At 36.5% G+C, this 27,916-nt stretch overlaps 2 protein-coding genes and 4 long non-coding RNA genes across 12 annotated transcripts; 4 read left to right on the forward strand and 2 right to left on the reverse strand.

Annotated features, from left to right (window-relative positions):
- Nucleotides 1-516: 516 nt before the first annotated feature.
- Nucleotides 517-2,274, reverse strand: LOC132607298 (uncharacterized). Its single transcript, XR_009570235.1, has 2 exons — nucleotides 2,075-2,274; nucleotides 517-1,656 (listed from the first exon to the last, which is right to left on the reverse strand). It is a non-coding gene; the product is annotated as an uncharacterized LOC132607298 (long non-coding RNA).
- A 1,407-nt stretch (nucleotides 2,275-3,681) lies between these two features.
- Nucleotides 3,682-6,628, forward strand: LOC132639489 (reticulon-like protein B2). 2 transcript variants are annotated; one of them, XM_060355937.1, is made up of 5 exons: nucleotides 3,682-3,994; nucleotides 5,470-5,650; nucleotides 5,730-5,871; nucleotides 5,989-6,076; nucleotides 6,190-6,628. In XM_060355937.1, exons 1-5 carry the CDS (start codon nucleotides 3,796-3,798, stop codon nucleotides 6,357-6,359), a joined length of 780 nt encoding a protein of 259 aa, XP_060211920.1. In that variant the 5' UTR covers nucleotides 3,682-3,795; the 3' UTR covers nucleotides 6,360-6,628. The 2 variants fall into 2 exon arrangements, with proteins under 2 accessions (XP_060211920.1, XP_060211924.1); XM_060355941.1 differs by having other exon boundaries at nucleotides 6,007-6,076.
- Nucleotides 6,629-9,730: 3,102 nt separating this feature from the next.
- Nucleotides 9,731-15,821, forward strand: LOC132639464 (S-type anion channel SLAH2-like). Of its 6 annotated transcripts, none has more exons than XM_060355909.1 (7): nucleotides 9,731-9,932; nucleotides 10,738-10,946; nucleotides 11,343-11,529; nucleotides 12,609-13,109; nucleotides 13,669-14,439; nucleotides 15,031-15,062; nucleotides 15,154-15,821. In XM_060355909.1, the coding sequence occupies exons 3-7, from the start codon at nucleotides 11,359-11,361 to the stop codon at nucleotides 15,563-15,565; spliced, it is 1,887 nt and encodes a 628-aa protein (XP_060211892.1). In that variant the 5' UTR covers nucleotides 9,731-9,932; nucleotides 10,738-10,946; nucleotides 11,343-11,358; the 3' UTR covers nucleotides 15,566-15,821. The 6 variants fall into 6 exon arrangements, with proteins under 6 accessions (XP_060211892.1, XP_060211908.1, XP_060211900.1 ...); XM_060355925.1 differs by having other exon boundaries at nucleotides 10,817-10,946; XM_060355917.1 differs by lacking the exon at nucleotides 9,731-9,932 and adding an exon at nucleotides 9,977-10,127.
- Nucleotides 15,822-17,025: 1,204 nt separating this feature from the next.
- Nucleotides 17,026-27,894, reverse strand: LOC132639497 (uncharacterized). Its single transcript, XR_009582112.1, has 3 exons — nucleotides 27,123-27,894; nucleotides 26,171-26,236; nucleotides 17,026-17,453 (listed from the first exon to the last, which is right to left on the reverse strand). It is a non-coding gene; the product is annotated as an uncharacterized LOC132639497 (long non-coding RNA).
- Nucleotides 17,708-21,079, forward strand: LOC132607349 (uncharacterized). Its single transcript, XR_009570257.1, has 3 exons — nucleotides 17,708-18,407; nucleotides 19,432-19,497; nucleotides 20,436-21,079. It is a non-coding gene; the product is annotated as an uncharacterized LOC132607349 (long non-coding RNA).
- LOC132607403 (uncharacterized) lies at nucleotides 21,783-25,071 on the forward strand. Its single transcript, XR_009570266.1, has 3 exons — nucleotides 21,783-22,542; nucleotides 23,567-23,632; nucleotides 24,571-25,071. It is a non-coding gene; the product is annotated as an uncharacterized LOC132607403 (long non-coding RNA).
- Nucleotides 27,895-27,916: the final 22 nt, after the last annotated feature.

A 27,916-nucleotide genomic window follows, 5' to 3' on the forward strand; every position in this document is an offset into this window, starting at 1 on the left:
TTTAAGAAAAATCTTGATTCTCAATGGATATTCGAAATATGCATGGATAAAAATTCAAGAACGTCATTTTTTCCAAGCAAGCTAAACTTCAACCTCTTAAATGAATTAGAGAAAGGTAAAACCATTTACAGAAAAAAAAAAAAAAATTAACCCAAAGTTAGGTAGAAGTGGGTTTAGAATGGGATAACAATTTCAATTGTTTGCTAACTCCACTAAAATTTAGAGATTTGGTTAAGATTCAGACTTTTAGGAAACTATTTTGCCTTAAAACTTGTTTAACTCATTTATGGAAGAAGAAAGAAAAAGAAATAGCAGCTACCAAACTCAATATAATCTCAAAACTTTAAGCTCGCGTAAACTCAATCCGATTAATTCTCAAAAGACTTATGAGATTAAAAACTTTAAGATGGGAAAATATGCCCCGAAGGAATGTTTAACAACCCTTTTTAAAATCTGAACTTGTCTTAAACATTATAGAAGAAGGAGATGACTTATGATTGAAATGACCAAAAATGCTGAAAATTCGATATGTCTTTTAACCAATTAGATTAACGATCCCGAATAATTAAATAAACTTAGTTACTAATCTAACTTAAAAAATAAAAAAGGGTCATAATAGACAATCTCAAACTTGAGAGAAAAATCAAATCACACACAGATAATCCAATAATCCCTAAAGAGATATAATGAACGATAAAGAAGAAAGGACGCCATAGGCGACCCCAAATGTTTTGCAAGTTTTCTCGTTGTTCCGGGCATTCTAGGGAAGATGATGAATGACAACTCCAAGCACGGATATGTCGAGAGAATGTCCCGAATTAAGACTCCATTTGCTCCAAAGTAGACATGTAAAGAAAAAGAAATAAAGATTAGCGACAGCCTCATAAGGGCTATTAAAAAAAAAACACTCAAAGCCAAATACGAAAACGATTTACAACCATAGCAGCTAAAGAATATATAACCAGGAAAACCTTATTAAACATGATTCCTAAACATTTAACAAAACAAGTGTGGTTATACATACTCCAAATAGAATATCATATTTAACAGTAAAGAAAAAAAACCATGAAAGAGGTTTAGGCTTTTGATAGACTTGACTTTCCACTTTTGTCTAACTCTTGCAAAAAAGGACTGTGACTAAAAGAATCATCTTAAAACCTTCTAACAAAACAATGATGAAATAATGAAACTATATTAATACATTAAGATGGGAACTAATATATGAAGTTCAATACTTTAACATTACGGTGAAACAGAGGACCGTACATTCCATCAAAGACATTTAAGTATATTGATTGGCACTTGTTCGTACATCAACTTCAAATAAAGGCATTCTCTATAAGAGTCAAATGCTTTTAAAAAAAAATATGAATCCTAATAAAATCATTTCCATATAGACAGCAACTAACAAAATACTCCTAATGAAGCAGCAAACACAAAATGTAGACTCATACTCACAACACCAAAGATTTAGAATAAACACGTCAGATATCTCTTTTCATAGTACAAAAATAAACGACGCTGGAAAGAAACTAACGACGATGCACAGTACATGGAGAATCATAAATGTATCGAAAACTACAATGGAACAAGAAAGGACGGTTTACCGACCTTTTTGCGGTGTAGTGAACGGGGCTTTTGGATCTCCGACTTACCCTAAAAAACGAACGACGCTCAGATCCAAGATACTAAATACTTTGAGAAAGAAAGAAAAAAAAGAAGAAGGAGGTAATGGTTTCAACAAGAGAAGTGGCTGCTCCAAAAAAAGTTCCCCCCTTCGAGCAAGGCTCGTCGAACAGAGAGCAAAAATACTAGGATAGTTTAAAAAAAAACACAAGCAAACGAGACTGAAAAAAATAAAAGTCTTAGCCGATTTTGTTTTAAAAAATAGAAGTATTATAGAGATTTTTGATGGTGTCCAAAAACTCTTTTTTTTCTTTCTTTTGCTGGAGTCCAAAGTAGTATTTATAGGAGTAGAAAATTAGTGTTTGCTTTAGGCGGGATTTTGAACACCAAGCTTGAGACTTGGTCAACATGACCGTTTGAATTTGAACGTTGGATTTGGACGTCTTACCCGATATGGTGATACCTTGACTGGAATGGAGAGATTTGTCATACCTTGAAGCATGAAAACGGGAAAACGATATAGAGACGCACCTAGAAAAGTCCCCTCTGCACAAAAATGGTGAAAACAAAGTTCACTTTCGGCTGAAGGAGTTTGGCATTTTTTCTAAGAGAGGAAATGGGAGGAAGAGGCAAAGAGGCGCAGCTGCCCCTTACCAAATGAAACCCTAGCTGAAATAGGATTAAAAATGAGACTTAATAAGGTCCATCAGATCATTTTTATTAAATGGTCTAGATTGACTCTTCAATAATGGCTTTAGAGGGCCTTTTCGGCTAATATGAATTGGCTTAGTTTGGGCTGAATATTAGAGCCAACTTGGGCTGAAAATATGGGCCTTGGGCGTGGACTTTTCCTTTCTTCCTTTAATTTCTTTGACTTCTAAATTTGCATGAAAGACACTCTTTAGTTAATTATATATTAACGCGTGCCAAAATATTACTTAATATAAAAATATATTTATTTGCATTCAAATGAAAATTATATGATATCGTAATATTTGTGTGATAATATTTAAAAGTTAAAATAAAATAAGTAAATGCTATCGTTTAATTGTATAAAATAAATGCAATGCGTTTTGCGTAAAACGACAAATAAAAATGTTAAAAGTGATCATGATGATAATATTAAGTGATCGCAATATAATAATAATAATAATAATAATAATAATAATAATAATAATAATAATAATTGACTACATTTGGATAATGAAGAATGACGATATTAATAGAAAGCTTATAATTGTAATAAATAACTATTCTTTAAGTTTTCAAAAGTATTAGAGGTGTAAATAAATATTTTGGAAGAAAGGCGGGACAAAATTGGGTGTCAACAATTTGTCCCTCTTTGGCCGGTAATGATGAAAGAATTTTCGGGCAAAGACGTTGACTTAGTAGCCTATTTTGTCTCGACTAAAAGAATTTTGGGAGATTAAGGGTAAAGAAAATTTGAGAGAATTGCGGCCGAACTCCGGTCTCCGAGTTGCCTACATATCCCGGGCTGCACGAGAATCAGGCCGTGTGTAGTTCTGGGATAACTACGACACCTATGAATAACGAGTCCTGATTGGTGCGAATCTTTGAAAACTATTGTCCCAGTGTCAAATTATGATGACACTGGGTATTATGATCGAACTTGAGAATTCTGAACTATGAATGTCTAGACTAGGGCCGTTTTGAACAACCCTAGTCTAGACAAAATAGGGTATATTTGAACCATTTATTTTGATAACAACCGAAATAACTTTGTATGAATAATATGATATAAGGTAAAATCAATTCTTTTATAGTAAGCGATAAATTTGATCCTTTTCCCTGTGTAAAATTATTATTCGTATAAACAGTCATAAGCATGCTATTAAATTTAAAAGTAAAAAAATAGAGTAATTTTCTATTATCAAAATGTACAATCAATTTTTTCGAAGTTGAACCCCCCCCCCCCCCCCCCCCCCCCAAAAAAAGAAGAAGATAAGTTTTGTTCATTGATTTGCGTTATTTACGAGCCACTTGGTTCGGGAACCGAGCCTCACGTTCAAAATCCCCCCTTCTTAAAAAGCCTTTTTATAACATTTCCATCATTCCCACTCATACGTATTCAAAGCGAAACGAAAAATCACGCACTCAAAAAGCGGCCCTTTCGTAACAGCAAAAAACACACGTCCCCCATTACCGGCCATGGCAACAGATCACGCCGGCGATAACGACTCATTTGTTGATTCCGTTATGGAAAACAAATTACACGGCGCTCACGATTCTTCTTCTGAAGATGAGAAGAAGGTTAAACAATCACCGGTTGTTGACGCTGTTAAGGCTAAGATCTACCGTCTTTTCGGTAGAGAAAGGCCTCTTCATAAGGTTCTAGGCGGTGGAAAACGTACATTACTCATATCTCTCTTATTATTTATTTTAAATTGCAGATACTAATATGTGTATGAATGTATCTTTATCTGAAGATATGTGTAGGTTTATTCAGAATGTCTGTCATTATGATTCAATTTTGTGTTTATTCCTCCAACGGTTACTTTTCGCTTTTCGAGAGTCAATTTGACAACATTTTGAAGCTAAATTGGATTATTTTAAGATTAAAATTTATATATTCGACAACTACAAGAAAAAAGTACTAATAAGTTGCAAATTAATTTGGTGAAAAAATGTATCTTGAAATATTGGGCAAAGTTCATGCAGTTTGAATCTCGAGAAGTGAAAAGTTTGCCATAAATTAGGAGAGAGTACTAATATGTATACGAATGTATTTTTATCTGAAGATATATGTAGGTTATTCGGAATGTCTGTGATTTTGATTCAATTTTATATTTATTCCTAACACATTCATTTTAGGGAAAATTATGCTCTATGGCTACTAGGAAAAAATATTTACGCCACGTAGCCCATATTTTCAGTTTGTTACCCATATTTGTGTATAAACACCTTTTATACACTATTATACAAGGTTGATACATTATCTATAATGCTTTCATCCCAGGTATAATGTCGTATAATATTGTATATTGGATTACGTGGTGTAAATTTTATGTTGAGCTGTATATTTTTGAAAATTTCCCCATTATTTTTGGTCTCTCGATGGTTGAACTGTTATTTATCGATTTGAGTTTCATTATAGTATTATGTTGCTTCAAAATTCGGATCCTCTTCCTAGGTTATTTAATTGTTAATTCTTCTCTCTTCTCGTTTTACCATTTTAGTGTTGTAAAGTGACACAAAACGTCCTGTGGTTCAAAATGGAACTGTTTGTTTTTAAAGAGGTTTCCATCGACAAAGATATTCTTGGATATTTCATAACTTGACCAGTTTCGCAGTTTTCATTGTTGCTCACATTGGACACTAGGCAAAGGATTAAATTGTAGCCACTTAAGCTTTGAATTTTCTTTAGAACAAAAGAATATATGGGACGGTATGATCGCTTCATTATATCTGAGTCCTGAGAATCCTGTCAGATCTACCCATCAGAAGTATTTGAGTGCTAAGTAATGTCCTGCTGAAGAGTTGAATACGTGAAGGATTTGAAAAGGACAGGGCTGTTTTCTATTCTGCACTAGCTTTTCTCTCAATTGGAATTTAAGGGCATACTGGCGGAGTTTGATTTGTCCTGTCAGATATAGTGAGACTTGGTGAAATTATTAGGTTTTACATTAATGACTTGTTTATTTTGCTTTAGATTGGAAAGGCCGGACTCCTTCATCTTCTGTGCTCCAATATCTCCTGCTAGGCTTTCTAAGTATTTTAACAACTTCAATGTCCACCAAATCTGTGTGCTGTTACGGAAACTTTTCTTTCTGTATCTGCTTGTTTATGTATGTATATATACTAATAATTCCCTATCAATGACAGCCGCTGACATTTTCCTATGGAGGGACAAGAAAGTTACAGTCGGCGTGCTTGGTTTTGCCACTGTTATCTGGGCGCTTTTTGAGTTGCTTGAATACCACTTGCTCACACTTGTTTGCCATATTCTAATTGTTGCCTTAGCAGTGCTTTTCCTGTGGTCCAATGCATCTGCGTTCATCAACACGTATGTATATTTTTGTATTCACAATTTATTTGTCCATCTAATAGTTACATGAAGATTCACATTGAAAGTTATGCACCAGGGCTCCACCTCAAATTCCAGAAGTCGTTCTGCATAAGGATATTGTCCATGGTGTTGCATCCGCATTGAGGATTGAAATCAATAGGGCCCTTGAGATCCTACGGGATATTGCATCTGGGAAAGACTTGAAGAAATTTCTTGTTGTATGTGCATCTAGCTTTATAATTGAAGTCCATAGTTTGATAGTTGCTTTAGGGCTCAAGTTTCTTCCCACTGGTTCACCTCTTTGAGTTTCATGTCACTGTATTGATGTAAAATAGTTGACATTGTACGTGCAGGTCATTGTTGGCTTGTGGGTAGTTTCTATATTGGGGAATATCTGGAACTTCCTCACCTTGTTTTACATAGGTGAGTAACAAATTCCAATTCTGCTAACTGAGACTTTCATTTTTCAATGCTAACTGGGACCACACTATTTGTTTATTTGATTCTAATTTGCATCTTCCATTCTCTGCATGCAGTTTTTGTGTTACTGCATACTGTACCTGTGCTCTATGAGAAGTATGAGGACAAGTTCGATGCTTTTGCTGAGAAGGCAGAGGCGGAGATCAAGAAGCATTATGCTGTTTTTGACGCCAATGTTCTTAGCAAAATTCCGAGAGGTCCACTTAAAGGCAAAAAGCTTGAATAGAGACTAATACGTGGTGTCACTATGTTCATATTGGAGTTTTCCAGTTTTCCAGATGTGTGATTCCTTGTTTTAGAGCCCTTTAGTTTACTGGCTTTCCTTTATTACATGGTTTACAACTGAAAGAGTATGGCATTTTGTGAGGTAGTTTTGACTTCCACATTTAGTTTTGGCTTCCTTTTTAGTTAAATTGCGGAAGACTGCTGTATGATCTTTTAGCAGTCAAGATGTACTGCTTTGCCAAATTGAAATTGAAATTGAATTTTCAGCCCTTTTACTGAATGAAGATAATGGGGAATACTCAAGTTACAGTTTTCACTTACGCCAAGTTGAAACACATATTGTCTTGGTTTCCTAAGGGTGGTTGCAGTTGACATTGTCAGGGACATGACAGTTTTCAGAATCGATATGAAAGTCTCACAAAATAGTCGGTGTAATGGACACGATGGTAACCTAGAATTGCCAGTCTCCTGGCATTTGCAGTCAATCCATTGTGCTTCGGTATATATGTGCTTGATTAGTATCAGCTGCAGTTCTGATTTCTACACAGCTTTCTTATATTTCCTTCACTCCAGTGACGTATGTTAAAGCATCAAACAATTTATGCTTGTTATCCAGGAATTCTTTTCTCAAAATACCTCTACAAAAAAGAATAAATGAGTTTGTAATTCGGTATTTGATCAAATTCGAGATGGACAACCTGTTCTTCTTGAGCATACCATTGGAGGGTAAAGAACTTTTTCCCATTACCACTATTCATTTCTACGTGGTGATAAAAGTAAGTATTGGTACCTCTGACTTCAGAAAAGTTGTTGAAAAGACTTTATAGACATGTCCACTTGAAAGAATAAGATTGTCCAGGATGCAAGTTGAAAGACATTAAGGGTTGAATTTCTAGGCGTAAACCCATATTGAAAACAAATTTGTGATATTTTCAACAGACAAAAAAGGGGAAAGATATGGTAGATTACTATATGAATGAGGGTCTACCCAAATGCTATAGGAAGTACACAATACATGCATGAATGTTAAGAAGTTTGCAGTCTTCAGACATACAAGTTTGCAGTCTTCGGACATACTCGGCCTTTATGAAAATTTCCCATTGAACAGAAATTATAACCACAAAGCAAACTTGTAAGATGGAGCAAGAGCCAGATAAGAGTATATATGCTCCTCAATCAAATTTAGCTAGTTAAAAACCTACCAAAAAGCATCTTCAATGCATGGCTGATGAATTTACAAAATACAACGGAAAGTGAGTCTTTTAAATGAGTGGAAGTACACTATCCGCTCAGACTAGTTGATAGTTATGATGGGGACCCTTGGAACACACGGATTAAATTGATCCTTGCGGACAACTTCTTTTAAAGCAAAAGATAAGGAAAACAGATCGTTGGCTTGCAATTGCTTAGAAGAGATTTGACTCATCACAGTTGATGGATACAAATGTGAGTTCACCATTCGATATAATCCCGTGCTTCAAGGTCGTGAAAATCGAATAAAAATATAATTAGATATACATTTATATTTCACTATCTCAATTCAAATTCATGTCTAAATTTTGTCTGCCACGACTTTATCTCGCATTCTCAAATGACCCCTGCGACCTTCGGTGACACTATATTCAGAGTGAGAAACGCACTCACACAATGACAACACATAATTGTATTCAAATATTATCATTTAATTTGAACAATCTTCTGTTCTATTACTAATTTGCTATAACTTCCAGCCTATAAACAGCCCATTTCGGATTGCATCGTTGGACTTGGTCATCGTATAAAGGAATTCACATTCAGCTTCAGTTAGGTACGTGTTTCCTGAAATATATAGCTACTTTCCCTCTCTTTCAAAAACAAAATGCTGGATTCTAGGCACTAACTTATTGATTTGACCTTTAAAGTTTTTAGCATTGAATTTACAATACGGTACAATTTGAATGGAAGAAAATGATCTTCCAAAAATCTCCTGTATTTTATTTTCATATATTTCTTATGTGCAAAAACTAACAAAATTTGTAATTGAACACAAAACTAATAGATATTCCATATAAAAACTATTGAGTTCGATTCAACCCGTAGCTTAAAAATTACATCAGCCTCATAGCCTAGTAGATCTAATCTTCTTTTGACTTATCTTTTTCTAAATTCCACAGTACTACATTCTGATTCCCACTACCAACTCAATGTCCTTATTTTCCTCAACGGTGCTCTCGTTCTTTTATTCTCTCTCTCAAAGCATACAACTGTATTTGCGTGTTCAAATTATAGACAACATGTTTCCCCATGTTTTACGTACATAAATTACGCTGAAAAATGCGGCTTCTAGGATTAAATCTACAGCTAAGATCCAATTAGGATTAACTAAGTAATTACTCTTCTCACTATATAAAGATTTTTTCCATGTTTCACGAAACTAAATTACGCCGAAAGAAATGCGGTTCCTACGACTAAATTAGTGGAGATTCAGTTGGAAACACTGCATTCATTGTACAAACTTATTTTGGACGCAATTCATGCAAAAATGCAAATTCTTGATATTAAATTAATTCAAGCTGCTTGAATATTGCTTTTTTGATGCATTCTCAAGTAATTGTACATGCTAAAAAGAAAGAAATCAAAATTGCTTTAGCAAGTTAAAAGACTCCCAAAAACTTGGTGTATTATTTATAGGATTCAACTCATATATAATGTAGTACGGTACTATCAAATATTATTTAACATATAGGTTGCCTTATTTCTGAGTTATAAATTCATCTTATTATAGGCAATTACCTATACTATTCTTTTAAGTAGGTTGATAGTGTAAAGCATATTCGTGTATACAAAATATATTCTTAATGCAAGTTCCCTTGTGCAACAAATTAGAGTGGTCATCTCAAGAAATTAAAAGCCGTTATATGGATTCATCTTATTATGGGCTGTTAGCTACGTATTTCTAGTATTCTTTTATGTAACCTAATTGTGTAAAATATATTTCTAGTATATAAAAGTTAATTAAACTCTTAATTATATAGTCCTTGGTCATCTCAAGAAATTAAAAGCCGTGATTGACCTAGTTAACCATCTGATTGCTGTATTATGTGTAAATCTATCATAGCTACGGTATAATTTAGACATGCCTAATACATTGCTGTATGCAGGGGCTTTTTCAATAGATATAAACAATTACACATGTCGTGTTTGACTTAGAGATGTATTTTTTAATGGTTTCGTGTATAATTAGTTGCTAGGCAGTCATTTAATCGACGGCTCAAGATGCTTTGATGCTTTCCCTAATTCTTGGCTGTCTATTTTTGAGTTACTTCTCAATGACAATTTCTATACAATATGGTACATCGAATTCCTTATATATCATTTTCTTTCTTCACCTATAGTTTTTAATGCAGCTAGAAGAATATATATCATTACAAGCCTGCAGGCTGGAGTTTTATATCATACCACTTGCTGTATTGTGTACTATATTTTATATGAAGCTGAAAAGTATCTTGGAGTATCAATAAGTCTGGGCTCTTATTTTGTTGGCATCTGTACCCTTGATTTCTATTATATTTTGTCAATCCTTTGACATTAATAGGTAGGTTATATTATATTTCGTTATGTTACCTTTTTTGGAGAACTCTTAAGAGTAAATTATTTTGTCGAGAACCTCCGCTGTTTCACTATTGTCCAAGCAGTTTATTTAATGAAATGAGGTACTATGAGTGGGTACCCAAAACTACGGATATTGACTTAATTGGTTTACTTGCCAAAAGTACAGAAGCTGCCAAAAGTATTATACTTATTTGGTTTTCTCTCTCTCATTTGCTCAGAATTAATTACAGTTTTCTATTTAGTACCTTTTGTATTGAGATTGTATGAGTCATATGCAGGTTGAAATTGAATTCTGATGATTTCATCTGTGTCTTTGTTGAAATTATTTTCACATTAGTAGTGTTCTTGCTTCTGGTTCTGACTAATTCGGTTTCACTTGGGGTAGGCCTGCTAAGAGTATTCTCCTATCAATATATCATTGTATTCTCTGTTGTCAAGGCTCGAATTCGAAAGTTGTAGTCAGGGGTGAAAAAATACAATCCAAATGTGTTCAACAAGTATACATGTTTGTTCAGCTTATTAGCTGGCAAAGAGTTAGCAGTCAAATCTGTCAATAAAATGGAGGACAAATATTCAAGCTTGTACCTTCTATATTCATTTTTCACCTACCACAGTACATTGAAATTCTAAGCTCGTGACTTTCTTGGTTTCATATTGTTTATGTTTTACTAAAAGGATATTATTTTCATACATGGCAGCTGTATCCATAACAAATATGATGTGACTGATGTGTGCTTCCTAGAACTATGCATGAATTATCCTATTTATTCTTCTTCTTTGTCTTGCAGACGTGGGTTTTTCTCTAAATCTTGGTTGTTACTAGTCGACCTCGGCTGATATTTCTTTGTCATTTATATCTCCTCTCAGAGGGAAAAAAATCAGATCTTTTGGTGCTACAAGAAAGAGCTTCATTCAATCTAAGTACTGTAGCTGATTAAGGGGGAGTATATTTCAATTGCATAATAATCAGCATTAGAGAAGCAGAACAAAAAAGGAGGTAAGCTTGTCGTAGCTCTTGAATTCACAAAATTTCCCAGTGTATCAGAATGTATACTTGTTCTCGTAGAACAGATTTCTTGTGGTCTGTGAAAAGTAAAAGATGACAGTTATAGAGCGGTTGCTAGCGGGGATCATTAAAGGGAAAGCGTAAATGTATTGGATTTTTCTGTAACTTTACTAAAGGAACTCTTATAGTTGTATTTAAATTTGTTCTGGAACTCATGTATGAGAAAAATTGACATTCATTCAAACAAGCCATCGGTGTAAGTCAACCATTGGAACCCATGGAACATATACAGGATCTTTTATTTATGCTCATAGCATACGAAAATTATGTTTATCATTTCCTGTGTTTGTAGCACATACCTACTGATAAGATTATTGTCTCTTTCAGATCCTGTAGTATAGCCATGGAAACAAGTGGACTCACTAATTCCGATAGGGAAAATTCTACCGAAATACTACTTCCACCGCTTATCAAATTCATTTCAGATGAAATGGATGACTTTGATAGCATAATAGAGAATGTCAGTAATCAACTGGATCAAGCTGGATCTCACTTTCAGGATTCAGCTGTCAGGGTAAGTCTTTTGTCTTAGTAATATTAAAAGTGGTTAGATGCTGCCTTCTTTAGTTGTATTTGATTGTATCCACATTTCGATGGACTTGATGAATCTTCTTATCTTGCGATTGTTTGTGCCTTTACTACCCTTACAGTTAATCTAGCTGTTGTGGCTCATGGATTAAGAAGGACCGTTCAGCTAAGGTTGTAGGTTTTAGTAGCCTCAACTTGTTGCGTCTGTTATGAACCAAGGAGTAAATTATTATTAGACAAAATCTTATTGCTTTCAAGCATAATTTACTAACAATAGCTTGAGCTGTATGATTCTGTTCAAGTTGATTGGAAGCTTCATTTACAGATACAAGTTATTTTCCATATAAGTGCTGACTTGATTTGTTCATTCTAAATCTATACCTTACTTTTTACATAAATATCTTTCTCAGCGGTCTTTGTGTAATTATCTTGAGAAGCTCTCGGTGGTCGATGTTGCCTTTATCATATTTAGAAATCTTTAAAGAGCAGAAGAACAAATCCATTCCAGATAGACTGGGCCTAAAATATGTAGCTAAAGATCAAAGTCATCAGAAATTACTTAAAGGCCTAATTTTTGGACTTGAGATAAGAATTTGCCGTCTCAAACTTTTTACAACAGAACTACCAGTCATGACTCTCTCTTTATTTTTAATCAGTTCCAAAGCGCTAGTTTCGCACAGGATATGCGGATATCAAAACTTGATTTAGTGAAGATATACTAGCTGGTGAAATCTTATAAGTCAAAAACCAAAAATTAGAATGAATATTTGGCTAGGGAATTGAATGTCAGATTAACTGCACCATTAACCATAAGTTTACTGCTGGCCATTACATGCAAATTATCCTATTTTTAATATGTCGCTCACATTTTGTCTATTTTATTCTTATCTTGAAACATTTTACATCTCTGATCTTGGAATTTTCAACATCTTCCTATGTAGCGTCTTCACTTCATTTAGACAGAGAAGGAACTATCTTAATGCCACTAGAGTGTAAATCTTTGATATTACTCAGTAATTCAGTGCGACATTTCACTGACCTAATACTCTCTATTGATCTTGGTAGGAAACTGAAGCTGCTACTGAACGACCACATGAAAGGAAGCATTCGGTTTCTATTAGCATGCCACCCTCTCCTTTGGCAGCTCACTTACCAAGCCAAAAAAGAGTTGTCTTCAGTGATAATAATGAGATTATATTCAGCAATATTGACACTTCTGATTCTGCTACTACATCAACCGATGCTGGTACTAATCATAATAAAAAGGTCAAGTTTTATTCTCAGCCAATGCCAAGAAGTACTGCATCTCCTCAGGCTCCTGCTATTGGGAAACTTCTCAGCTATTCAGACTTTCCATCAAAAAATCCCAAGATTATTAAGCAAAGGGATCCAAGGTTCGACTCTTTCAAAACATGGTCTGGTAAACTTGAGAGACAATTAACAATGCGAGGAAAGAACCAGGAAGCACAGCAAGAGTCAAACTCTCGACCGACTGCAGAGGTAGAAAATATTCCTGTAGACCGATACTTTGCTGCCTTGGAGGGACCAGAGTTGGATACTCTACGGGTAAGCTTTTCTCCTTGGTTTCACCCACCATTTTATTCGTCTGCAGAAATTTGCTTCAAATGAAGATAAACTTTTAAGGATTACTAGCATGTTGAGATCATGAAAGCATTAATGCATTTCCAGTTTGGATCTTTCAAGTAAACATTGGAAAAGAAAGTGAAAAATGAATAGCATTTTAGGGGCAGTTACATACATATTGATTTTGTGCATTCATTTGTATATGACATTCAATTACTTGGTTGAAACCTGCATAGGTATTTGAAGGATGGAATTTGTCCTTGACTTTAAGTATTTATTCTGTGATGGCATGTTTAGTCATCTAAGTAAGAGCAGATCCATGTGTCTGTATGTCTTTTTGGCTTTAAAACCAAGAAGTTGCATGCCTAAATTGAAAATTGAATTCATGTATCTGAAAAGATAATGTTTGTTAAACTGATACTTTTGAGATAACCATTTCTGTACTTATACGATGAAGTGTCTTTTCTTTCTTTCCTTTTTAGTCTGAGAACACTAATACGGTGAATTAAGTGTTGGTAACACATGCTTTTTCCTCTTACAGGCTTCTGAGCAAAGTATTCTTCCAGAGGACAAGAAATGGCCTTTCCTTCTTCGGTATCCTATTTCTTCCTTTGGAATCTGTCTTGGTGTTAGTAGCCAAGCTATTATGTGGAAAGCTCTGGCCGCTTCTCCCTCAACAACATTCCTCCACGTAAGCTTGAACGTGAATCTCGTCCTTTGGTGCATATCCGTGGCCCTTATGGCCATTGTTGCTGTCACTTATGCTCTCAAAATCATTTTTTACTTTGAAGCAGTTCGTCGGGAGTACTATCACCCGTTACGTGTTAACTTCTTCTTTGCTCCCTGGATAGCACTTCTATTCTTAGCACTAGGAGTTCCACCATCAGTTACTAAAAACCTGCCCGAAGCTTTATGGTACATCCTTATGACCCCAATATTTTGCTTAGAGCTTAAGATATACGGACAATGGATGTCTGGAGGACAACGAAGGCTCTCAAAGGTTGCTAATCCCGTAAATCATCTCTCTGTTGTTGGAAATTTTGTTGGCGCTTTGCTTGGTGCATCCATGGGACTAAAAGAAGGCCCGATTTTCTTCTATGCTGTTGGATTGGCTCATTATGCTGTCCTATTTGTGACACTTTACCAAAGACTTCCAACAAATCAAACGCTGCCAAAGGATCTTCATCCGGTCTTCTTTCTATTTGTTGCTGCACCTAGTGTTGCTTCTATGGCATGGGCAGCAATCCAAGGGTCCTTTGATTATGGATCTCGGATTTCTTATTTCATCGCCCTGTTCCTTTATTTCTCACTGGTAAGTCATTATGCTAGGCACATTTAGCATTCAAATACATCATAACCTTTCTGGTCAGCCAGGAATAGAAAATCATCTCTAATTATTTCTGAAAGGTTTATTGGCAGTTTCTTCCACATGGTTCAGCTGTATTCTGAACTTCTTACTCAGGTCTATCGTACCGAGTTAATGCTGAAGCCAGCACGTGGCATATATTTTGTAGTCTAGTAAAGTTTCAGGATACTGTCGAGTTCATACTTCATCCTTGGAGATTTGTGATGTCAACAACGATAGAGAATTGAATATACAAGATGTGATATCAAGTATCTGAACATAGGGCGTGTTTGACATCGCAATTTTCTCAAGTTTGTTGGTCAAAATTTTTTCTCTATGAAAAAAGTTCAGTAAAAATCAGGAAAATGACTTGGTGGGAGTAGGGAAAACAAGTTCCATAAGTGATATTCCATTCTAATTGTAAGAAAACCACTATTTCGATGAAAACATTTCGTTCATACCAAACACACCGGTTAATGAGAATCATATTGCTACTTTAGTCCTCAAAATATTTATGTTCGAGTGTTAGGCTAATCCTTTATTCTTGTTCCTTTACAGGCTGTTCGTATTAATTTCTTCCGAGGCATCAGGTATGTGTAATTTTCCTTTGTCCTGTAAAGCTCTCTTATTCCTCTTCATCTTTGCTTAATGTTAAAAGCTAGCCTCATTTGTTAACTTCAGGTTTTCATTGGCTTGGTGGGCGTATACTTTTCCCATGACCGGAGCTGCTATTGCCACCATCAGATATTCAGCCGTAGTTACCAACATTGTGACAAAGTGTCTAGTCGTCATACTTTGCTCAATTTCTACACTCGCAGTAACCGCGCTCCTTGTGACAACCATCATCTATGCCTTTGTTCTGAGAGACCTCTTTCCGAATGACATTTCAATTGCAATTAGTGAAAGAAGGCATAAAACAACTGGAATATGGCATCTTAGTAAATTTGGCAGCTCAGATCCAAAAGATATCGAGCAATATCTTAAATATGTAGATTCTTCGGATGGAAAAGATATTGAAGCTTCTCTTGCACATCCAAACTCTAGTACCATAGAGTTGAGCACCTCTGCCCCTAATGAAGTCCATCAACAGTGATTTAAGCAGTTTCCGCTACCTTTTTGTTCTTAAGACTTTTTGTAAATTTCTTTTGATTTTTAATCAAGTGAGGATCACCAAGATTTTTGGCAGTTCCTGTGAACTTGATATAGAAAAATGAAAGTGAAGGTTCTTGTAATGATGTACAAACTCTATGGAGATGTAAATTTTTCTAGTGTCTTTCCAAATTTAAACATGTTTTCATTTTTATTAACTGCTCGACATGATCGTTTCTAATGTTATGAAGATTCTTCCATCTGTTTGAGTTAGTGCATAGCTACCTTGTGATGGTTTGCAGGAAAGAATTACATTAGACGTGCAATTTTTTGGAAATAACTATCATTTTATTTGGTGCCAAACCAAACTCCAGGCTTATGCAATAAAGGACTATTGCAAAAGGAACTTCAAATATCTGAAGATTTTGGATTGAGTGATTATATGCTTTCACGTAGTATCATAGTCAATCTTTTGGTAATTTCATTTTCACCTTTCTCAAGTCTGTCTTTAAAAGTTCACGTACGAAAACCAACATCGTGTTACACACGTGACACGTGGAAAGATATTGAGTTATATAATTGCATCACGCGAGTTGTTTAAGGATTTTCAAACTGTTTATAAAGTTATTACATTAATCTATCTATTTCTTTAAGATTTTGACTTGGATGTTGTATTTTGCATTTTTTTAAGTGAATCATCCGACCAATAAGAAGTGCTAGTACGCAGGCTCTCTGCTTTTCTTTTATGTTGATTCATCATAAACTTGCATTATGAAACCTAGCTTGCGCCTCTGACTGCATTTTTTCATATAATTAGTTTTCTTACTCATATATTTCTTTTGTCTTTATTATTTATTTATATATATTTCAAGGGAGTCATTATCATTCAAAGCAATCTCTTTTGAACGAATCATTCAAAACTGATGGATTCACCCCTGAGATAGGAAAAAGAGAGTTCACTCATGAGTCAAACATAGTAACATACCCAATACTCTCTAAGGTGGCGTCTATTTTTAAAGTGTTGGAGTTTATGAGATTACAAACTCAACTTTTGATTTTTTGGCAAAAGTATTTATTTGAACTAAATATTAAAAAAAAGAAGTTACTCAGTTTATAAGATTTTCAAACACAATTTATTGAGTCCTTTCAAGAGATTGAGAATCAGTTTATAATTTCTCCCCCTTTTTAATCATTTTTATTCTCCTTTTTTTTTTCTTAGACCAAAAGGACATTGTTCTTGTTCAAAGGGATGAACCATGCATGAAGAAGTTAGTCTTGGGGTCAAAAGTGATTAAAATTATCTCTCTTTAAAGGCTGGCAAATCAAACAGTCTTTTAATGTGTCACGACCCAGCCCCGTGGGCCGCGACTGGTGCCCTACTTGGGCACCCAAACGGACATACAAACTAAATCATCATTTTTAAACAGAGTTGAGAACGAATATTATCAAACGCATTCAAGTATATAGCAGAAGCCGACAAGGCTATATTTCAATATTTAGATAATTTCCAGAAAAATTTCGGCAGAGTTTCCTTTGTTTTACAGACTATCCAAATTAACCCTGCGCACAGATAATACCAACAATGACCACCCAGGGCCAACAAAGCAACATTTAAACATATGCGGACCGGCCGCCGCGGCGAATGGGATCGCCCAAACACAACATATACACGCATCCGTACAGAAAGACCCCAACCCACAAACATGTCTACAGACCTCTAAACAGACCGACAGAATCATATAACGGGACAGGGCCCCGCCGTACCCATGAACGAGAATATATATATACAGTAGTGACAGACTGTACCAAAAGATGGGCTCTGAATAAAAGAGCGCTCCAAATGGCAGAAAAGATATCCTAGACGGACGGATCAGCAAACCTGTCGTCGGTACCTGCGCGGCATGAAAACGCAGCCCCCGAAGAAAGGGGGTCAGTACGAAATATGTACTGAATATGTAAAACCTGAATTACAGAAACAAAATCATAACTGGTACAGAACGTACAGAAAAAGTGAGTAGAAAATCCAAAGTATCAAATACATATCTTCAAAACATGCGGAGTGTGTACAGAAACATATGTCATATCAAATCCGGCCCTGTTATACCCCGTACTTTTGTACATTGGGTTATTCGTAAGCTAATGGACATAAAATTCAAGGACAAGATTATTTTAGGATATGAGACAAGGACTTTTAATGTTTGATTTTTATAAGTGCACGATTTGTTAATTAATTGCAGTTAGTGTAAAAATATTGGTGGAGATTAGGGATTAATTAAGCTATTAGTGGGCTGAGTGGGCCCCACTGCCACATGGCCAAATCTGATTGACCCATGCTTTAGTGGGGGACGTGTAGGACCTCTTGGGCAGCACAAAGCCAACATTGTTGACCACATTTTCAATCACAATTCATTTCTCCACTTCACAAAGAATTAAGAGAGAGCACCACACGTTGCTAATAATCTTGGCAGCACATATAGCCTCTTTTGTTGACTAATCCATCACCCACAATTTATTTCCCAACTCCATCAAAATAGAGTTAGTGGGAGAAGCTCTCAAACTTAAAGAGAGAGAGAGAGAGTCACGGCTGCACTGTTCACGCGCCACTGTTCACACCGCCACTATTCACGGCGGCGCACTGTTCACGATGCTACTATTCACGGCGGCGCACTGTTCACGGCCGTCACTGTTCACGGCAAGGCTTGTTTTAAAAAAAAAAAAAATTTGATTAAATCTCCAAGGTGATTTAAATGTCCCAAAGGAAGCGGCAAGTTAGGATTTAAATTGAAGAAAGAAGAGGCGGTGCAATTGGTGCAAGCAAGTGTAGAATTTGCTCCGATTAAATTAAGGTAAGATCTTCTCACTTTATGGTATAGTTGGATTAATGGTGTGGTAATGGAAAGATTAAAATTGTATGAAGTGGAATTGGAAGTAAGAAAATTGTATGATTAAGTGTTGGTGATGAAATGGACAGAATTGAAGTTATTTAAGTTAGAAATTGGTTTGATTGTGGTTGTTGTTATTATTGTTGTGAATTATGTGTTAAAAGTAAAAGGTTATGTATGTTGATGTTGAATTATAAATTGAGCCGTGTAAGGGGAGTGTTTTGAGTAAGAATGATGAATTGATTTTAGTAGCATTATGGAGGAATTAAATGGTTAAATTTAAAGTTGTGTTGTTTTATGGACATGTTGTTATACTTGCTGAATTGAAAGGATTGAGGGTATGATTATGTTCATATGATTATTGTTGTTGTTATCATGGATTATGTGATGAGAATGAAGGAATTTAATGGTTAGAGTTGGAGTTAAATTTGTTGTGGGTTGTTGTAGGGATTATAATGATAATAATGTGGTTTACTTGTATATGGACAGATGATGTAGTTGTGGTGTAGCTGCTGTAGTATTTCATTAAATTTGCTGAAAATATTGCATGAAATAAGGTGTAAGAAGTGTATATGGGCTGCTCACGGTTGGGGCTGTTTTCGGCCATAGATGGAAAAAATTGTGGATTGTTGGAAATATTATGTGAATTGTTTAGAATGTTCTTGAATGTTGTTAGTATGGGTTTGGGTTAGTATTTGAATGTATAGGCGTTGATGTTGGCTTGAAGGTAAGCCGTTGAATTGAATATTTGGAAAGTTGTCGAATGGTGTAAAAGAGAGCTATTAATGTTATTTTGCCTTTCGAATTGATTATCGATGTTACTAGGTTGGTTATTGTGGTTGTTGTTGATTTTGAGCGAGTTAAATTCTCGGGATGACCTATTTATAGGGGAAATGCTGCCGAATTTTCTGTAGAATTTAATGTTAGTTTGGAATGAATGGCTTAAGTGCCTATGTTTAATATTGGATATTCGTTGGCATATCTGTAGACCTTGGGGAGCCCGAGGCGTAGATTGGGATTTACTTTAGATTGGCTATCTTGGAGTGCGTACGAGGTATGTAAAGCGCAACCCTTCTTTCTTTTGGCATGCCTTAGTTTTCAATAGGCTATATCACGAGCCTCGAGGAAATTCCAAATTCGAAATCTGAGTACGTTATGATCCTTATATATATTTCTTGACATTCTTATGTATGTTGTGATGAAGTATGAACCATTATGTCTTCGAAAGCATTGATTTCCAAACTTAGTACAAAAAAATTGTTTTAAAGAATTCCGTAACTACGAAATGCCGTATCTTTCACAGAAAGGCTCGGATTGCTCCGATATCTTCGTAGGAGTTTGCATGGCGTATGATAAGTATGTTTTTCATAGGCGGGCCCGACTCGGGTCAATACCCGTCCGTGGCTCCCGCGACTTTCCTTTATGTAATTCGGACGACTTTTGAAAGAATTTGGTATGATTATCATTTCGAATTTCAAGTATGGTCATTTACTTATATTTGAGTCTATGATAATGATTTTATGCATATGGTTACTCATAACTCTGCTCGTGCGTTCTGTTATATCTTTCGCCGGTTCCCGGGCCGGTTCTGTTATCGTGCGCATTTTGATATACTCCGGAGTTATGCTGTGTTTATGGTTCACCGAGCTACTCGCAAAAGAGGGCCGGGTTCCACATATATTTGGTGTTATGCTGTGTATGGCGTTATGTTGTGAGATGATATGTGACGGGGATACGGAGATTTGAAACTTTCTGGTGTTATGCTGTGTTATGGCGCCATCGACGGGCGGGCGACCATATTCTTCTGTACCCTACGCATGACTTACATATTTTTGAAAGTAAACAAATTTTGATATGTTGGATTTATACTTATGTTCTGTACTACTATTTCGTTTATGCCTCAGATTTGTTTCTGTATTTTCTGCTTTGCATACTCAGTACATATTTCGTACTGACCCCCTTTCTTCGGGGGGCTGCGTTTCATGCCCGCAGGTACAGACGCACAGTTTGGTGATCCACCAGTTTAGGACACTCTTCTGCTGTTTGGAGTGCTCTTCTCATTTCAGAGCATATATTTTGGTATATATACTTATTTGATGCATATGTATATATTTGTTCAGGGGTACGGCGGGGCCCTGTTCCGCCATATGATCTGTTTGGTCTGTTTAGAGGTCTGTAGACGTATTTGTGGGTGTGTGTGCCTACTTCTATTCAGATGTGTTTGCATGATCCTATTCGTTATGGCAGCCTTGTCGGCGTGCATTCGTATATGTGTTTTGGGCCGTTGTGTCATTTGATAGCCTTGTCGGCTTTTGATACATTTGACAGCCTCGCCGGCTTTTTGATATATGCATACGTATATGGTTGCGCTGAAATGCGTCTCAGTCAGTTTGATATGATTTGTGGCAGCGTGTGATATTTGTGCCCGTGTACGCTATCTGTATGTGATTCTGACTGAATAAGTGTGTTAGGGTGATTCGATTTGGATAAGTGTGTTACGATTTGATATGTTTGTCCGTTTGGGTGCCCAAGTAGGGCACCAGTCGCGGCCCACGGGGCTGGGTCGTGACAGAAGTGGTATCAGAGCAGTTTGTCCTTGGGATGTCTACAGACCGTGTCTAGTAGAGTCTTGTTTATCGGTGTGTTGTGCACCACATCTATAAACAGGAGGCTACAGGACATTTAGGATGTTTCCTTTCTTTGAATCTTAGATCGTGCGATAGAGCCAGCCGTAAGAAATGAATCTCTTTTTACTAACCTTAAATTTCAGCTGGAGGACAGTATCGACGTAAGAAAGTGACCGATGATGTTGGAAGCTATACCGTACACAGGTAAGAGATGGTATGAAAAAAAAATGTATGTCGGGGAAGGTATTTGAAGTACGATTGAAATGTAAAGTTAAAGATTGAAAGGGAAGGTAAACAGGAAAGTGTAACAGGTGCAGTTTGGATTAGACATACGAGGTAAGTCCATCATTTTCATACTGTTGTTAATATTGGGAGCCCTGTGTGGCTATGATACAATACGATATATGCATATATATGTTGGCCCTGTGAGGCATTGTTGGTATTTCCTGTGTGCAGGTTTTGAGATAGGAAGAAATACAGAGTAAACTCTGCCGAAATTTCCCTAGAAATTAATTACGGGGGTGGATGATTATGATTGGATTATTATGGGAGAGAAAGGAATGTTATTAATAGATGTCAAGTGGAGAATGACATTAGGCTAAGCAAAGAGAGGCACATCATGATAGATAAGTTCGAGTTACAATTGATTTGTTATGAGATCACCATAACCATATATAGGACTTGTTTAACATTCGAGGACGAATGTTCTAAAGGGGGGAAGGATGTTATACCCCGTACTTTTGTACATTGGGTTATTCGTAAGCTAATAGACATAAAATTCAAGGACAAGATTATTTTAGGATATGAGACAAGGACTTTTAATGTCTGATTTTTATAAGTGCACGATTTGTTAATTAATTGCAGTTAGTGTAAAAATATTGGTGGAGATTAGGGATTAATTAAGCTATTAGTGGGCTGAGTGGGCCCCACTGCCACATGGCCAAATCTGATTGACCCATGCTTTAGTGGGGGACGTGTAGGACCTCTTGGGCAGCACAAAGCCAACATTGTTGACCACATTTTCAATCACAATTCATTTCTCCACTTCACAAAGAATTAAGAGAGAGCACCACACGTTGCTAATAATCTTGGCAGCACATATAGCCTCTTTTGTTGACTAATCCATCACCCACAATTTATTTCCCAACTCCATCAAAATAGAGTTAGTGGGAGAAGCTCTCAAACTTAAAGAGAGAGAGAGAGAGTCACGGCTGCACTGTTCACGCGCCACTGTTCACACCGCCACTATTCACGGCGGCGCACTGTTCACGATGCTACTATTCACGGCGGCGCACTGTTCACGGCCGTCACTGTTCACGGCAAGGCTTGTTTTAAAAAAAAAAAAATTTGATTAAATCTCCAAGGTGATTTAAATGTCCCAAAGGAAGCGGCAAGTTAGGATTTAAATTGAAGAAAGAAGAGGCGGTGCAATTGGTGCAAGCAAGTGTAGAATTTGCTCCGATTAAATTAAGGTAAGATCTTCTCACTTTATGGTATAGTTGGATTAATGGTGTGGTAATGGAAAGATTAAAATTGTATGAAGTGGAATTGGAAGTAAGAAAATTGTATGATTAAGTGTTGGTGATGAAATGGACAGAATTGAAGTTATTTAAGTTAGAAATTGGTTTGATTGTGGTTGTTGTTATTATTGTTGTGAATTATGTGTTAAAAGTAAAAGGTTATGTATGTTGATGTTGAATTATAAATTGAGCCGTGTAAGGGGAGTGTTTTGAGTAAGAATGATGAATTGATTTTAGTAGCATTATGGAGGAATTAAATGGTTAAATTTAAAGTTGTGTTGTTTTATGGACATGTTGTTATACTTGCTGAATTGAAAGGATTGAGGGTATGATTATGTTCATATGATTATTGTTGTTGTTATCATGGATTATGTGATGAGAATGAAGGAATTTAATGGTTAGAGTTGGAGTTAAATTTGTTGTGGGTTGTTGTAGGGATTATAATGATAATAATGTGGTTTACTTGTATATGGACAGATGATGTAGTTGTGGTGTAGCTGCTGTAGTATTTCATTAAATTTGCTGAAAATATTGCATGAAATAAGGTGTAAGAAGTGTATATGGGCTGCTCACGGTTGGGGCTGTTTTCGGCCATAGATGGAAAAAATTGTGGATTGTTGGAAATATTATGTGAATTGTTTAGAATGTTCTTGAATGTTGTTAGTATGGGTTTGGGTTAGTATTTGAATGTATAGGCGTTGATGTTGGCTTGAAGGTAAGCCGTTGAATTGAATATTTGGAAAGTTGTCGAATGGTGTAAAAGAGAGCTATTAATGTTATTTTGCCTTTCGAATTGATTATCGATGTTACTAGGTTGGTTATTGTGGTTGTTGTTGATTTTGAGCGAGTTAAATTCTCGGGATGACCTATTTATAGGGGAAATGCTGCCGAATTTTCTGTAGAATTTAATGTTAGTTTGGAATGAATGGCTTAAGTGCCTATGTTTAATATTGGATATTCGTTGGCATATCTGTAGACCTTGGGGAGCCCGAGGCGTAGATTGGGATTTACTTTAGATTGGCTATCTTGGAGTGCGTACGAGGTATGTAAAGCGCAACCCTTCTTTCTTTTGGCATGCCTTAGTTTTCAATAGGCTATATCACGAGCCTCGAGGAAATTCCAAATTCGAAATCTGAGTACGTTATGATCCTTATATATATTTCTTGACATTCTTATGTATGTTGTGATGAAGTATGAACCATTATGTCTTCGAAAGCATTGATTTCCAAACTTAGTACAAAAAAATTGTTTTAAAGAATTCCGTAACTACGAAATGCCGTATCTTTCACAGAAAGGCTCGGATTGCTCCGATATCTTCGTAGGAGTTTGCATGGCGTATGATAAGTATGTTTTTCATAGGCGGGCCCGACTCGGGTCAATACCCGTCCGTGGCTCCCGCGACTTTCCTTTATGTAATTCGGACGACTTTTGAAAGAATTTGGTATGATTATCATTTCGAATTTCAAGTATGGTCATTTACTTATATTTGAGTCTATGATAATGATTTTATGCATATGGTTACTCATAACTCTGCTCGTGCGTTCTGTTATATCTTTCGCCGGTTCCCGGGCCGGTTCTGTTATCGTGCGCATTTTGATATACTCCGGAGTTATGCTGTGTTTATGGTTCACCGAGCTACTCGCAAAAGAGGGCCGGGTTCCACATATATTTGGTGTTATGCTGTGTATGGCGTTATGTTGTGAGATGATATGTGACGGGGATACGGAGATTTGAAACTTTCTGGTGTTATGCTGTGTTATGGCGCCATCGACGGGCGGGCGACCATATTCTTCTGTACCCTACGCATGACTTACATATTTTTGAAAGTAAACAAATTTTGATATGTTGGATTTATACTTATGTTCTGTACTACTATTTCGTTTATGCCTCAGATTTGTTTCTGTATTTTCTGCTTTGCATACTCAGTACATATTTCGTACTGACCCCCTTTCTTCGGGGGGCTGCGTTTCATGCCCGCAGGTACAGACGCACAGTTTGGTGATCCACCAGTTTAGGACACTCTTCTGCTGTTTGGAGTGCTCTTCTCATTTCAGAGCATATATTTTGGTATATATACTTATTTGATGCATATGTATATATTTGTTCAGGGGTACGGCGGGGCCCTGTTCCGCCATATGATCTGTTTGGTCTGTTTAGAGGTCTGTAGACGTATTTGTGGGTGTGTGTGCCTACTTCTGTTCAGATGTGTTTGCATGATCCTATTCGTTATGGCAGCCTTGTCGGCGTGCATTCGTATATGTGTTTTGGGCCGTTGTGTCATTTGATAGCCTTGTCGGCTTTTGATACATTTGACAGCCTCGCCGGCTTTTTGATATATGCATACGTATATGGTTGCGCTGAAATGCGTCTCAGTCAGTTTGATATGATTTGTGGCAGCGTGTGATATTTGTGCCCGTGTACGCTATCTGTATGTGATTCTGACTGAATAAGTGTGTTAGGGTGATTCGATTTGGATAAGTGTGTTACGATTTGATATGTTTGTCCGTTTGGGTGCCCAAGTAGGGCACCAGTCGCGGCCCACGGGGCTGGGTCGTGACAGGCCCCTGCCAAGGGACTCGGCAAACAGAACGTGGCCACCCTCCCGACGCTGGTGCCACAACACAGAAGAATCAGAATAGGGGCATAACCCCGTAACATAGTATATCATATCAGATGGCCATGGCAAATCATATCAGAACATGTGTACATGGCACAACATACTCCACAAACCCATGTACACGTATACCTACCCCCTCACATCGAGGCACGGCGAACAATGCAGAGGATTACGCTTGACAACATATCCTGGCCCGGGCTCAGTGTGGGAAACATTGGGGCATCCACGAATAGAGTAGTGAGAAACTAAATGCAGTTAAAATATCATAAATATTTTCAGAGACTCGATGAGGCATATCAATGACAAACCAATTCAATGAAGTCAGACGGGATCATAATAAGTGAGTTTCGGATGTCATAATGAATTACAGAAGCATACCTTTCTGAAGTCGTTCCGAGTGCCAAAACAATTTATAAGACTTAATGAATTATTTAAAACAATTTTTGTTTAGTAGTTAAAAGAGTAGTCATATGCATAAAATCATTATCATAAATTCAAACATAAGTAAAATGATCATATTTGAAATTCGAAATGATAATCATACCAAATTCTTTCAAAAGTCGTCTGAATTACATAAAGGAAAGTCTGAATTACATAAAGGAAAGTCGCGGGACCCACGAACGGGTATCGACTCGAATCGGGCCCGCTCATGGAAAACATACTCATTATACATCATGCAAACTCTTATGAAAATATTGGAGCAATCCAAGCCTTTATGCAAAAGATATGACATTTCGTAGTTACAGAATTCTTTAAAACAACTTTTTGTACAAAGTTTGGAAATCAATGCTTTCGAAGACATAATTGTTCATACTTCATCACAACATACATAAGAATGCCAAGAAATATATATAAGGATCATAACGTGCTCGGATTTCGAATTTGGAATTTCCTCGAGGCTCGTGATATAGCCTATTGAAAACTAAGGCATGCCAAAAGAAAGAAGGGTTGCGCTTTACATACCTCGTACGCACTCCAAGATAGCCAATCTAAAGTAAATTCCAATCTACGCCTCGGGCTCCCCAAGGTCTACAAATATGCCAACGAATATCCAATATTAAACATAGGCACTTAAGCCATTCATTCCAAACTAACATTAAATTCTACAGAAAATTCGGCAGCACTTCCCCTGTAAATAGGCCATCCCGAGAATTTAACTCGCTCAAAATCAACAGCAACAACCACAATAACCAACCTAGCAACTCCAATAACCAATCCGAAAGACAATATTACATTAATACTCTCTTTTTCATCATTCGACAACTTTCCAAATATTCAGTTCAACGGCTTACCTTCAAGCCAACATCAACGCCTATACATTCAAATACTAACCCAAACCCATACTAACAACATTCAACAACATTCTAAACAATTCACATAATATTTCCAACGATCCAACAATTTCTCCAAATTGGGCCGAAAACAGCCCCTAAACTATAACATAACGATGCCCGAAATTCTAACGAACACTTACAACACACCAAGCAGCCCATATACACTTCTTACGACTTATTTCATGCCATCTTTTCAGCAAATTTCAGGGAAATACAACAGCAGCCACACGACACCACATCATCTATCCATATGCAAGTAAATCACATTATTATCTCTATAATCCTTACAACAACCCACAACAATTTTAACTCCAACTCTAACCATTAAATTCCTTCATTCTCATCACATAATCTATGATTACAACAACCAAAATATTAATTCAAATCAGCCCATCAAATTTCAATTAAAAACAGCACCTACGGCATTCAACAACATTCCAACATTCGTGCAATTCATGTTACCAAGTTACAACTATGCTTCAACATCAAGATACATAATTTCACACATACAATTTACATTTGCATATTCCCTACACGTCCAACTTCATCATCAAACACATAGAAAAATGATCAACTCTTACCTTAACAAGTTGGCTTTTTCCACTTAGCTAGAATTTGTGAAATGAACTAATACTTGTTCTTGTTGCTCCAAATGAATTCTCCACGTTATTATCACCTTCCTAAGGGCTGAAATACCTAGAAAATCTGATTTTTGGATCAACAAATTTGAGCTCCAATTTTGCTAGCCATGGCCGAATGCCATGGCTTATGCTCTCTCTCTCTCTCTAGCTTGTATATCAACGTTTCCTTCACGTATACACCATATTAAACCTTTAATCCAAATTGATAACATGAGTGGGAGGTTGAAATTACCTTTAGCAATCAGAATCTTCAAGAATCTTGTTCCTCTTTCCAGCTGCTTGCTTAACAACACAAAAAAAAACTTAAGCTACAACTTCTCTTTAACTAATATCATGTCAAGGGTCTAGGATTTAGCTTATATGATGGCTCAATTAGAAAGGGGGTTTGGGAGAGAAAATAAGGGTTTTGGATCTGTTTTAGGTCGTGTGAAATGATATAGGGCAAAGTGGTGACTTATCTATTGAGTTTAATGGGCCTCATGGGCCGAAATGTGAGTGTTTGGGTCGGGTCCAAACTTGCTGCCCTGCCAGCCCAACTTGCATCGTCCATATCTCCTTATCCCGATATCATTTTGACGAGCGGTTTGTTGCATTACAAACTAGACTCGATGAACTTCATTTTAGGCTTTTGAAACACCTTAAAACTCCTCATATTCAAGGAGATATGCCTCCTACAATATAGACTAAAATCGGGTCCGAAATTTTACTGAAGTTGTTCCGATTCATTTTGTTTA

Source organism: Lycium barbarum, chromosome 1 (assembly GCF_019175385.1).
Source record: "Lycium barbarum isolate Lr01 chromosome 1, ASM1917538v2, whole genome shotgun sequence".
Taxonomy (NCBI): domain Eukaryota; kingdom Viridiplantae; phylum Streptophyta; class Magnoliopsida; order Solanales; family Solanaceae; genus Lycium; species Lycium barbarum.

Bases quoted from the DNA above. Each gene is read 5' to 3' on its own strand.
- LOC132639489 (XM_060355937.1), top strand. From the start codon at position 3,796: ATGGCAACAGATCACGCCGGCGATAACGACTCATTTGTTGATTCCGTT. The intron at 3,995-5,469 runs GTACATTACTCA...TATCAATGACAG, and splicing joins GGTTCTAGGCGGTGGAAAAC to CCGCTGACATTTTCCTATGG. The intron at 5,872-5,988 runs GTATGTGCATCT...GATGTAAAATAG, and splicing joins ACTTGAAGAAATTTCTTGTT to TTGACATTGTACGTGCAGGT.
- LOC132639464 (XM_060355909.1), top strand. From the start codon at position 11,359: ATGGAAACAAGTGGACTCACTAATTCCGATAGGGAAAATTCTACCGAA. The intron at 13,110-13,668 runs GTAAGCTTTTCT...TTCCTCTTACAG, and splicing joins CAGAGTTGGATACTCTACGG to GCTTCTGAGCAAAGTATTCT. The intron at 15,063-15,153 runs GTATGTGTAATT...TGTTAACTTCAG, and splicing joins AATTTCTTCCGAGGCATCAG to GTTTTCATTGGCTTGGTGGG.